The sequence below is a fragment of the Antechinus flavipes genome, chromosome 3 (genome assembly GCF_016432865.1).
Source record: "Antechinus flavipes isolate AdamAnt ecotype Samford, QLD, Australia chromosome 3, AdamAnt_v2, whole genome shotgun sequence".
In the NCBI taxonomy this organism is placed as follows: Eukaryota; Metazoa; Chordata; class Mammalia; order Dasyuromorphia; family Dasyuridae; genus Antechinus; species Antechinus flavipes.
The window spans coordinates 596190489-596203677 of NC_067400.1; the positions used below are offsets into that span (position 1 = coordinate 596190489).

The window sequence follows — 13189 nt, forward strand, 5'->3', positions numbered from 1 at the left end:
CTTAAATGGCTCCATAAATGGGAACTGTCTATGGTACCTTTCGAACTCTGACTTCAGGCTCTCTGCCCACTAATGGGATCCCTTGGTCAGAGTGTACGAATAGCCAATGTCTAGGATCCCTTCTATTTGTAAGACTGAGGCTGCAGTGGGCTACAGGAGATCAGGTGTCCACATTAAGTCTGGTCCCAATATAGGGAGCCCCTGCAGGGAGCTGGGAGGCTGTCTGTGGAAGGCAAAGCAGACCAGGCCAGAAACAGAGAGGGCAAACTTTTTGTGCCAGGGAGCCAGAGCAGCCAGCCTGCAGGGAGCCGCTGCACTTCCAGCCTAGGTGACATAGGCCCAGTCTCAAAAGATAACCAACAACAAAGTAAATGGATCGGTCTCACACAATTTAAACTTTTCCAGAATGGTCGGACTTATAAACAGCTCATCAGCCATGTGTTCCTAATGTGCCTGTCTTCCCCCAACCCTTCCAACATAGTCTGTTTCTGTCTTTTTCCATCTTTGCCAGTCTGGCATGTTATACTTCAGAGTAATTTACATTTGCATTTCTCTCTCTCTCTTTTTTTTTTTTTTTTGAGGCAATTGGGGTTAAGTGTTTTGCCCAAGGTCACACAGCTAAGTGTCAAGTGTCTGAGGTCAGATTTGAACTCAGGTCCACCTGACTTCAGGGCTGGTGCTCTATCCACTGCATCACCCAGCTGCCCTTTGCATTTCTCTTGATAGTGATTTGGAGTATTTTTCATTTTGTTGTGAATAATTTTTAATTTTTTCTTTAGAAAATTATTCATATTCTTTGACTACTTGTTGATTAGGGAGTGGGGTTTTCATGTATTTTAATTGAATTTGACAGAATCTAATCAATTCTGAGTGTTAGATGAAAGAATTAACTTCATCTGAACCCTGCAAAAATAATGCCTCTTATTGTTGGAGCCTGACAAGCCAGCTGAGCTTCCCTTTGCTTGCTAAAATGCTCCACATTCAGTTCTTGTTCTTATCAATTTAGAACTAAGCATGACATTAGAGACATCAGGAGCCAGTTGTAACATAGCCCCCAAACTCAGCATTTCCTCAGTGGCACGAGCATGCTGGAGGAGGCCGCTAGCTCCGGGCCAGGCTGCTGAGCCGGTCCTCGATGGGCTCACTTGGCACCTCTTCTCCATCTGCCTCGGCTTCCTCAGCTGTGAGAGGAGGCCGGGAATCGTCCTCCCCTCCTTTGGTGGTGTCCAGGAGCTCAGCATGGTCCTGGCCCATGGTGGGCACAATGTCAGTGCTGCTCCCAACAGCAGCAGGAAAGGAGAGTCACATCTCCCTCCTCATCCCTTCCTCAGATCTCTAACTGGTCCTCTGTGTCTGCTCTTAAGTCAGTTTGTTAATCATACCTGCCCAGACTTGGGGAGGGGGCACAGGAGCCCTGAGGTCCCACCCTGAGCTTCTGGGGTTGCCAGAGCCACTGTGGTTATGATGGGGTTCTAGCTCTCCAAGGGCACCCCACTGCCCTAGGATGGGAAGTTTGGGAATAGAAAGCAGAATGAGCTAGACCCCTTAAAGATGGGAGTAAGGGAAGGTGGGTGTTCTGAAGCCTATGTGGGGAACCCAGTGGGTCCGTGGGCATCGTCTTCCTTGGCTGCCAGCCCCACCACTTGCTGGTGCCCTCCCTCATCACCCGGTTTTTGTTTTTCTGTGCTGTAGGTGCAGAGGACGTGGTCATGGCGTTTTCCAGGTCGGAGACAGAAGACAGGCGGCAATAGCTACAACGCAACCTGGAACCCACTGGAAGCCAACGAGGGCCATGCAAGCTCTGAGAAGCTGGCTGCCTGCATCGGTCCCCTGCCCTTCTCTCCTCCCCACTCTTCAGGCCCCTAACTCCCTCTCCCCTGCCCTGGGAAGCACCTCCCAGCCCACTACCCAGCTGGCTGTGTTAGCGAGGGGGAGACCAGTGGTGCACATGGGATTGGTTCAAAGGGATGGACTCTGTAATTGGCTACAGGGAGAAATCTTTTTATTTTTTAAAACCTGACCAATGGAAACCTTTTCTTTTTATTTCTGCCTCTTTCACCACCTCATCCCTTTTCTTGCTGTCTGGGCATAGAACTTCCCAGGAAGCTCTCTATGCCTTGGTGCTTTATTTAGGTCATTTTTAGCAATGTGAAAAGGTTCTGATTGGCTGCCTAAAACTGGAAACAACTCTTGATTGGCTGGTGAAAGGAAAACGCTTCTCTCTTTGATTGGTTTCAGGTATTCTGCTGATCTCAACAGCTTGATTCTAAGTAAAGAGAATAGGGGTTGGGGCATTGGCTGTTACATTTGACTTGAAAAAAAAAAATACAAAACCAAGTGTGCTTTGCGATATTTATTACACAAAGAGCTGCTGCTGCTTTTAAATTTTATTTTTGAATTCGATTGGCTTATAGTCGATATGTTTGTTTTCCTGCTGGCTCCTCAATGACTCTAGTGGCCATAGATTTTCCCCCCAAAAAAACTACACCCACAAAACCCTACCACCTTTGCTGCTTGAAATCTCTGGTCCCAGGGGGAGCCAACTTAAGAATCTATTTACATTAATAATTACACCTACCCTTCCTGGAGCTGGAAATATAAAAGGCCCCCAGGCGGGGCCACAGCTACAAACCAGGACCCAGAACAGACTGGATTTGAGCTCTGTAAGAGTCAGAGTTAAGCGGTCACCAAGAGCTGAGGGGGTGAGTGTGTGTGAGTGTGTGCCCATGCCATGTACATGCACACACTCACATGCCACCCGCCACTCTTTGTAAGGTGAGGATGTTGCTGGAAAAATACAGGTCCCCCTGCCCCTAAAACCTTGTTTGTTCTGCAGCCTGAAAGCTTCTGGTTTGGAGGGAGCTACTCCATCCTTGTTTAGAGACTGCTGCTGCTTCCAAGTAGGGAGAAAGAGGCCCTGGGCCTCTAGGCCCTTCCCAGAGGCACTCGCAAGGAGATGGGGCTCACCTCACAGGTCCTGAGGATGCCTCTGTGCACCTCCTTTTCCCTCCCCTCCCATGGGTTTCCGCTGCCCCACCCTACACTGACCATCTTGCAATCTGGAGTGTCCTCTTCCCACCCACCCTGGCAGTTCTCCCAGCCCCTTTTAAAAGCCTACATGTTGAAAAGAAAGTCATCAACTATAATTGCCAAGGGTTCTGCCAGCTGGGGAGGGCCAGTCTGGCAGGCCCCTACCAAGGCCTTCTCCTAGCTTGGCAGGTAGGGCTGGCCTCAGCTCCCATTTATTAATTCTCTACCTGGGCCCCTGAGCCAGGGGCTGGGGCGGAGGAAGCAGGGAACCCTTAGCGCCAAATCCCTGCAGGCAGTGTCAGAGCAGAAGCTTCCATCCATCCTTCCCTCCCTTGAGGGGCCCCTGCACCCCCATCTCTCCTGCCTGCCTTCCCATGGCATGCACAGGGCTTAACTTTGAAGCAGGTAAACAGGAAATGTTGCCACGTTCATATGAAGCTTTTCTTGGTAAAGAGGAAATCTCATCTCCGTTCCTGAGCAAACCCCAAGTTTTTAATAAGGGGTCTAGCTCTAACCCTTTGCCCAGGGAGTGGATGAGACTTTCTGAGCCAAACAGGACTTACTGCCCAAGGGCTTGGGGCCAACCGACAGTCACCAAGGCATGAGGGGGCAGTTGCAGAGTGCCAACGGTTTAATGACCTCCAACATGTACAGAGAGGGCCCTCGAAGCATTCTGCTGCCTGTGACCAATTAGGAGTGCTAATGAGGCCACCCGATCTGCCGTCCCAATTCCTTTAAGGTCAGTTAGTCTGGTACAATATAAACCTTCACAGCCACACCAAACAGCCCCCAGGCCCAGCCAGGCTGCCTGGCCATGTTGCCAATGACTGATGGACAAAGGGCCCAGCAGGGAAGAGATGGGAGCGTCCCATAAGGCTGGGCACCCCTCCTCTCAATGGACACCTTGGTAGTGGGTCTATAGCAATGTCTTCCCTACAAAGGACCAGTCCCCAACTCCCAGTGTCATCAGCCGGAGTCCCAGTCGTTGGGCAAAAGGTGAACAGCCCCTGCCACCCCGGGGTCCCCGTCCTGGGGCGGGCTTCTGTCACAGCGTTGCCCGCTGTGCTCCTGAGCCATCGAGGGTCTGAGCTCAGGTGAAGTGGTCATGTGTTTGTCTGTGGCCCCAGGCCTGTCAAGCTAACATGCATCTCTCTCGTGTCCCCGATGATAACTCTGACCTGTCTATCTTCTGAAGAAGAAAAGTGAAAGTGTTTCTGTGGTTTAATCTTTTAACTAAAAATGTAACTCTTGGGGAAAAAATAACAATAAAGGTTTTTAATAGCTTGTCATGGATTGGACTGAGCCAGTTTCTTTCAGGGAGTTAGTTATGCACATTTCCTAATTTCATCATCCTAGGCCAACCCTGGGGAAGACTTCCTGTTCCCCACGAAATGGAAAAGGGAGCCAAGACAAGAGATTCAGTGTTTGAGGTTTCCTAGAAGTCGGGAGTAAAACTGGGGAGGGAAAAGGCAGGGACGGAGGAGCTCTACACCAAAATATTCATCCTGGCAGCATCCTGGGAGCAGAAGAGCTGGAAACTGGAGATCTCTTGGTTGGGAGTAGGCCGAACAAACTGCCGTGAAAACATAATTAATTGAGACTCCCTTCAAGACAGCTCCAATGCCCCCTTTCTGCAGGAGAATCTCCAGTCCGGCTTCCCTCCCTTCTCCCCCCTCCTTCTTCCCCAATAACAGTTCCTCCTCCCCTCAGTTTACCTTCTGTCTACTCTGTAGTTTATTTACAAGTTGTCTCTCCCCCTGGGTAGAGACAAGTATTTTTTTTTTCTATTTGTTTAGTTTTTTTGGATCCCATTCTATATCCCCAGAGCCTGATATCCAGTAAGCCCTTAATAAATGTTTGTTGCCTTATGATTAGTAGGAATTCAGGGAAATGAGGAAAGTTAAAGGAACTGATTCGAAGCCAAGAAGAACATATGTGCCATCACTAAGCGCTGCCAAATTCAGATTAATTTCAGTATTCACTTTTGGTCCCCAACAAGAGAGGAGACAACAGTGCAAAGAGAATGGACTGGACAGTCAGAGCTCTTGGGGCTGAATCCCAGTTCTGTAATAGTTTGGGATGGTCACAATCGCTGGACCTTTGCTTCCTCATCTGTAAAATAAATGAGTTCAATTAGATAACCTCCATTGCCCTTTCTAGCCCCAAATTTGTGATCCTAAGAGGCCTGTCAATCAAGAAGCATTTGTTAGGTGCCAACTGTGCATTGTCCTGTGCTCTCGTGAGAAGTGGGTGCCTTAAGAGTTCCCTCTCCATAGAAAGGTAAAGGACCCATGTTGCATGTATTGTCAGATGTAATGTCTTTGGAGCTCAGGTTTTGCTCAGATAGTTTTCTTTGTCGTAAGGGAAGACATCGGAAAATAATTGTGATGTGGACTTTGAAGCCAGATTATTCTCTTATCAGGAAATGCTGGGGAGAGTCTATCCTGCTATTATCAGCCATAATCAAGTCCCAGACTGTCCTGTGTGTATAGAATGATGTAAGCCTGAAACTTATCAGTCTCCATTGTCTAGATCTCCAGCTTTTGAGACTGTCTAGTTAGCATCTTGAAACAATCTTTGAGATGATGAGAATCCAGTTTTCCCAGATTATTTTAAAAACAGTCGCAACAGCATTTCAATATATATCTTTTATCTCCCCAAATTCTCCCTGAGTTCCTCCTCTTCCTCCCTAAATTCTGGCCCCCTACTCTTCTGTCTCCCCTGAGCTATAAAAGATTGTATTTCTCCAAACCAGACTCCTCTTTCATTTATGACTCGATGTTGTAATTGCTTGAGCCCATGAAGCTATTCACATAAAATAAAAAGCAATCCTGTGATGGATGTCTTGTCACAGTTGCTCATGTCATGAACCAATCTTATATATATAATATTCTTTTACAATCACGCTCTCCCAAATCTATTTACCATTTCTGGTGCCTTACTTTTACCTTTTCATTTGGATAATGTTTTTCAAGGGCACAAATAATTTGTTGATTGGGAAGAATAAAGGTAAGGCCATGAGAAGAACGACAGCAGGTAACCGTAGCATGTTGACTTATAATAAATGAACGTAAGTAGCTTGCAGTAGGTTTTGTGATATACGGAGGAGCTGGGGCACCTGTGTTGACCGGAAGAATCAGAAGAGGTATGGAGATATATTGGGGATCTTCCTGCATTTGTAGGAACAGGAGGAAAAATGAAGTGTCCTGTGGTTGTTGTTTCCCAGGCCTGAGCAGAGAGCTGGGGATGGGGTGGGTGGGAGTCTTGTCAGAACTAAATGGAGCTTCTCTTATCTCCCCACCCCCACCTCTCTTCAGGTGAATAAATAGTAGCTGGGAGAACTGGCTGCAGCCAACACAGCTTGAACAGGCCCCTTTGTAACAAGGAAAAATGATCCTCTGTATTGTTCTTTGTTCTGGTAGCTGACCACTTCCTGAAGGAGGGAGTTGGGCAGATTCCCAGAGGGGCCCTTCCCTCCCAAGCGCCCATACTGCTTGTCTTAGTGTCTCTATCCCTTACCCCCTCCACCAGCACACACTGGGAGGGAACAAGACAAAAAGGTGACAGTCTTGGAGTCCTCACCTTTAATGTTAGATTTTCTGGGTAATCCACCGTGCCAATTTATATTGCTCTAGGGCTAGAAACGGCCTCAGAGTCCAGCCTACTTGATTTACAGATGGGGAAGCTGAGCCCCAGGGAGGGCGACTGCCCCAAGATCCCATGGGAATCAGAGGTGGACTTGGAACCCAGGTTATCTGATGGCTTTTTCATGATGGTCCCCAGAAGCTTTTAGAGATAACTTTCTTGTCTCTGTCTAGAAGCAAGGGGTTGTAGATGGGTTTGAGGTTCAGCACCAAAGAGCTAGATTTAGGAGAGCAAAGGCACCAAATATTGGACTTCAGTCATATGATGAATTTACAATGATCATTCTCTTGGCAAAAGGTAGGTTTATTTATGAGAAGTCGTTACAGACAAAATGAAGAGATACAATAGACACAAGGAATGGTAAATATGACATAATATTGGGAGAGCATAAACTGAACGATGGAAAGGACAAATTCCCTTGAGGAACTCACAATTAACCAGAAGAAAGGGAATGCTCCATGAGATGGGAATGTGCCCTTAATTGGCAGGCTAAATCCGTAGAAGAGTTTAGCATTCTAAAAAAGTTAAAGTGAGTTGTGAGGAGAAAGACACCATGAAATGTGGGAGTGGAATGAGGGGAAAAACACCATGAGACAGAATGTCATGGCAGGCTAACCCAAAAATATTCAGCAAAGATCCAGGAACCATAGATTTGTAGGGGAAATTTAACCTCAGGGGTTTGACATAACTTTCTGATTAAATACAGTAAGATTGAGCTGGTCCTGGGGCAGCCAGTTGGTGCAGTGGATAGAGCAATAGCCCTGAAGTCAGGAGGACCTGAGTTCAAATTCAGTCTCAGACACTTAACACATCCTAGCTGTGACCTTAGGCAAGTCACTTAACCCCAATTGCCTCAGAGGGGGGAAAAAAAAAAGATTGAGCTGATCCCCATCAGAGCCCTTCCCTGGTTACCTTAGGGAGCAATCTAGAGACCCAGGACCTCTCATCATTATAATAGTAAAAGAATTAGATTTTAAGCAAAGAGATGTGAGTGTAAATCTCATTTCTGACACTAGTGATCAATCTCCCAGTTGACAGCCAATAAGCATTTATTAACTGCTTACTGTGTGCCAGGCGCTGAGATAAATGCCAGAATAGAATTAAAGGCAGAAAAAAAGGAATCCTTAACTTCAAGAAGCTTATATTCTAACAAAGGAATACCACACAAAAGGAAGCTGAAAAGAGTGGAAGTGAGAGAGACATGATGGAAAAGTTGGGCCCACCTCTTAGGTGTGAATTTCATATCCCAATTAACCATAATACACCTAATTAAGAGGTATATTAGATACATTGTACATAGTAAAACAAGATTATATGATGATCAACTGTGATGGACATGGCTCTTCTTAATGTGGTGATACAAGACAATTCCAATAGACTTATCATGGAAAGTGCTATGTATGCAGAGAGAGAACTATGGAAACTGAATGTGGATCAAAGCAGAGTATTTTCACCTTTTTGTTGTTTGTTTGCTTTTTTTTTTCTTTCTTGTGGTTTTTTTTCCTTTTGATCTGATAATCAGCATGACAAATATGGAAATATGTTTAGAAGATCTGCACATGTTTAACCTATCTTGAATTGCTTGCTGTCTGGAATTGAGAAAGAAAAGTGAAGAAGGGAAAAGAGGGAAAAACAATTGGAACACAAGGTTTTACAAAGGTGAATGTTGAAAACTATCTTTGCATGTATATGGAAAAATAAAATACTGTTAATTTGTTTAAAAAATTAAAAAATCAAAAAGGGATCAGCTCACTAAAAATAAAATAAAATACACAATTTAGCAGGCAAGTCATTTAAATTTTCTGATTCTCAGTGTCCTCATCTGTAAAATGGGACTGATAAAACCTCTAAGCATTTATGACTCTGATGTGGAAGCTTGAAGGAAGAGAGAGACTACTTCTGCAAGAGAACATCTAAGAAGCCCTAGACCTTCTGGAGCAGGTGTGGATGCAAAAAAAAAAAATTCATCTTTGTGCGTTCTCTGCTGCCTGAAGAAAAGGATGAGAACCAGCACATGAGTGGTGTATGCCCATGGAGCAAGGAACACAATCTGTCTGAATAATTTCCAGCCTGTATGAGAAATGGCCTCAGAAAATCACACTCTCGGGAACAGAGAGCCTCATAGGAAGGACCTGTCAGTCAAGCTAGCTGGCAGGTGCATAGAATTCTGGACCTGAAGCCAGAAAGAATTAGCTTACAGTTTTACAATTTTCTCACCCGTAAAATGCAGATAATAATTGTACTTACTCTTGGAGTTGTTGGGAAGATTCAAAGCGAAAAGACACGAAAAATATTTTGCAAACTTTAAAGTGCTACATAAAAGTGCTATTATTGTTAACATTACTATTTATCATAATAAGCTCAAGGGATCCTGTAAATCCTATGTCTCAAAATGGGGCCACAGGAGACCAGGGCAGGATGGGATGTATGTATACTAATATTTACTAAACACTTCTTATATGCCAGTCCTGGACACAGAAAGGCAAAAATGAAGGCGTTCCTGTTCTCAAGGTGTTTATATTCTAGCAAGGGACACCATGTCTGTATTTAAAGAAATATAAATTGTTTAACAATCCGGTACAGAGTGACTAACTGGTTTCTGTGTTATAGCTGGTTTGACTCTCAAGGACACATTAGGAGTCCAGCTAGGGATAGAAATAACACATCGTGTCAGCTGGAGGACGGAGAGAGCTTCGTCCATGACTTGTTCTAGGTGTCCTCTATACCTCCAGTGTTTCTAGAAAATATGGCAACCCAAGAAGACAGATTGAGTAGGCTTCAGGACAATAAAGTTATTTAGGTGGGGGGAAAATGAAGAAAAGTCTTATGTAATTGAACTCTGAATTGAGTTTTGAGAGAGACAAGTGATTGTAAGAAGAAGAAAGGAAGAGGGAATAATAAAGAGAGGAAGAAATGTTCAAGAAGGGATAATTCCAATCAGTAAAAAGGCGTGGATCTGGGAAATTATTTTGTATATGAGGAACCATAAGAAGGCCAGTCTGGTTTGACCCCTAAATGCAAAGAAAGGTGGCTCAGTCCATTGGCCCATTGGGATTCTCCCAGACCAAACCATTTGCTGGGCAGCCGGTGGTATTCTCTATTGTACCTGAACGGTAGTGGATGCTATCAGATTCTCAAGTCAGAAGAAGATCCAAGGATAAGGAAACCTTCATTTGTCTCTTGGATTATACCAACAGGAATAAAAGACCACAGGAGATTTCTGGAGTTCCCGCCATTTTTTTCAGTAGTTCATGGGAAAAGTCATTGGTGACATGAACTTCTTAGACACATGGATGTAGCTGTACAGCCTTATTTTTGTTGAAATTTTTTGAGACATTAGGTGAAGAAGGCCCTTTGCTTGACTATGCAAGGTCTCTGGGGCAGAAGAATAACTTCATGATGATGCTCAAGTTACTCTAAGGAGCTCCAGTCAGGAGAATGGATCTTGCTGTGAAATCTTAGCATCTAGGGAAAAAGAAAGATGGCAGACCAGCAAAGAATCACCACAGACACCAACCTGTGAGAGATCGAGGAACGTGCCGGTCTAAGAATTAGCTTTGGAAAATGACTGGAGTCCTGTGGAAGAGCTATATCACAGCCACCTAATGAATTGGGTATTTTAGTCATGGAATTTTGTGTTTATTCAGTCATATTTATTCATGTCCGACTCTGTAACCCCATTTGGAGTTTTCTTTCTTTTTTTTTTTTTAATAACTTTTTTATTGACAGAACCCATGCCGGGGTAATTTTTTTCATTATCCCTTGCACTCATTTCTGTTCCGATTTTTCCCCTCCCTCCCTCCACCCCCTCCCCCAGATGGCAAGCAGTCCTTTACATGTTAGGTTACAGTATATGCTAGATAGAATATATGTGTGCAGAACTGAACAGTTCTCTTGTTGCACAGGGAGAATTGGATACAGAAGGTAGAAATAACCTGGGGAGAAAAACAAAAATGCAAGCAGTTTATATTCATTTCCCAGTGTCCTTTCTTTGGGTGTAGCTGCTTCTGTCCATCCTTGATCAATTGAAACTGAATTAGCTCTCTTTATCGAAGAGATCCACTTCCATCAGAATACATCCTCAAACAGTATGGTTGTTAAGATATATAATGATCTCCTGGTTCTGCTCATTTCACTTAGCATCACTTCATGTAAGTCTCGCCAAGCCTCTCTGTATTCATCCTGCTGGTCATTTCTTACAGAACAATAATATTCCATAATGTTCATATACATTTGGGGTTTTCTTAACAGAGATCCTGGAGGGATTGGCCATTTCCTTCTCCAGCTCATTTTACAGATGAGGAAACTGAGGCAAACAGGATGAAGTGACTTAGGGTCACACAACTTTTAAGTATCTGAGGCTGGATTTTCATTCAGGTCTTTCTGACTTCAGGCACCTAATTGTCCTTAGTTGGGTCTTAAACCACTTAATCTCTCTATGACTCAATTTTTTATCTGTAAAATGACAGGATTGGACTAGATGGCCTTTAAGACTCCTTCTAGCTTTAAGATCTATGCTATGATCCCAAGGTATTCTAATTCCCTGATAACCAGGAAGATAGAATCAAGGGTGAGTAAGAAAAAGGAGACTCCACAAGGAGCTCACCCGCCAGGACAGGTGGAAAGCTGACGCCAAATGATAGTCCCTGTGGAGAGAATTTTTCTTACAGTTTGGATGGTACTCCCCCAAAGGGCTGGGATAAAGCCTTCCAAGAAGCCCACCCTTGGGGCAGCGAGCCACTTGCTTGGATCATCAGAGGGAAGGGAGAGAAGCTAAGGCATGGACAATCACAACGTGGCTGTTCCAAGGAGGCGATGGGAGGCGGCAGCCATCGCCAAACATGAGGATTTTTCCAATCTTGACCAAACTCTTCTCCATGTCAAAGCTCCAGGCTTCCAGGAGCTGCTTTCTTCTCCACCAACAAAGGGTTCTATGGCAAGTTCTTCACATAGTGGGGAGAAAGGAGAGAGCTGATTGAGAATGATTTTAAGTTGCAGAGTCTCTTCTATTTACATTTGTCATTCTGTCCCAATTAAATGCTTTACTGTTGGATTTATGTTTCATGCTTGATGGGTCAGGACAGAACCCACTTGCTGGAGCCTTGACCTTATTGCATGTTTATGATTAGTTAAATCCCCTCTGGGTCATGTTACTGATTTTCAGAACTGCAACACAGCCTAGCTGCAGTCAGCTTGGCCTGGGGCTTCTTTGCCACGGAATAACCATTTCTTCTCGCCATGGAATAGCCCTCTGCTGTCAATCCCCTTTTTCCATTGGAGAGCTCCTCATGGGGCTTCCACTGAGTTTAAATCTGAGTTCAGACCACTAACTAGCTGTGAGACCCCGGGCAAGTCATTTTTCCCTGTTTGTCTCAGTTTCCTCATCTGTAAAATGAGCTGTGGAAAGAAATGGCAAACCACTAACTGTGTGATCTTGGATAAGTCATTTTCCTCTGACTCAGTTTCCTCACCTGTAAAATGAGCTGGGGAAGGAAATGGCAAACCACTAACTGTGGGATCCTGGATAAGTTACTTTTCCCTGGTTGTCTCAGTTTCCCCATCTGTAAAATGAGCTGGGGAAGGAAATGGCAAACCACTAACTGTGTGATCCTGAATAAGTCATGTTCCTCTGACTCAGTTTCCTCATCTGTAAAATGAGCTGGGGAAGGAAATGGCAACCCCCTCCAGTATCTTTACCAAGAAAACCCCAAATGGGGTCACAAAGAATCAGACATGACTGACCAACAACTGGACCGGTCTGTTCTTGTTATCTTCCTGGCTGAGCTAACTTTCCGGACTTTGGTCTCATTCAGTTCCCTTTTGCGTTTTGCCTTCTCCCTATTACAGTGTAAACTCCTTGAGGTCAGGTTATATCTTTCTTTTTGCTTGTATTTGCATCCCCAGGGCATAGTACAGTGCCTGGTATATAATAGGCCCTATATAAATGTTAACTATTATTGTTAATGTTATTTGGTCCCCAAACCAGCCCTCAATGTCACTTCCTCAAATCATGCCCCATCCTACAATGTCCTTACCTTTCAAACTCTGTTCTAAACACTGTGTTACCTCCCACTTCCCTCCTCTCCTCCCCCCTTAATGTAGGGATTAAAATTATCCAACCAACAAGAAGAGAGACTGAGGCAGAGTTCAGAGCCAATGACACTTTATTATAATTTATTATAATACGGTCCCCGCTAATGAGGGGTCCTCAGTTCTTCTTCATGATCTGAGATGCCCCTTTTCTTCCAGGACCTTGTATTTATATTCAAATACACAAAAGAAAGATGGTAAAATACAGTCACATAAGCTAAAATGTTATGTCAGAGGGGTCCTGGGTTGGATGGAGCAAGGACGGTCTCCCCTGACCAGGTGCTCCCAGGATGCCCTGGCTTCTCCTTCGCTCAGGGAGGAGGAGATGGTGTATGCTATAGATGCTCCAGGGCCATGTCAGGGGAGTGTCATTGAGTGACCTTTGTCACAGCGGACTTGGTCTCCCTGACAAGGACAAACAAGG

General features: G+C 44.7%; 1 protein-coding gene across 1 annotated transcript in view; it reads left to right on the forward strand.

The window, feature by feature from the left end:
- CTNNBIP1 (catenin beta interacting protein 1) overlaps positions 1–4319 on the forward strand; it is a 53089-nt gene extending 48770 nt beyond the window's left edge. The window contains exon 5 of the mRNA XM_051988615.1: positions 1693–4319. Within this exon, the coding sequence (XP_051844575.1) occupies positions 1693–1751 (59 nt within the window). The 3' untranslated portion in view covers positions 1752–4319. The remainder of the gene's footprint in view (positions 1–1692) is intronic.
- Positions 4320–13189: the final 8870 nt, after the last annotated feature.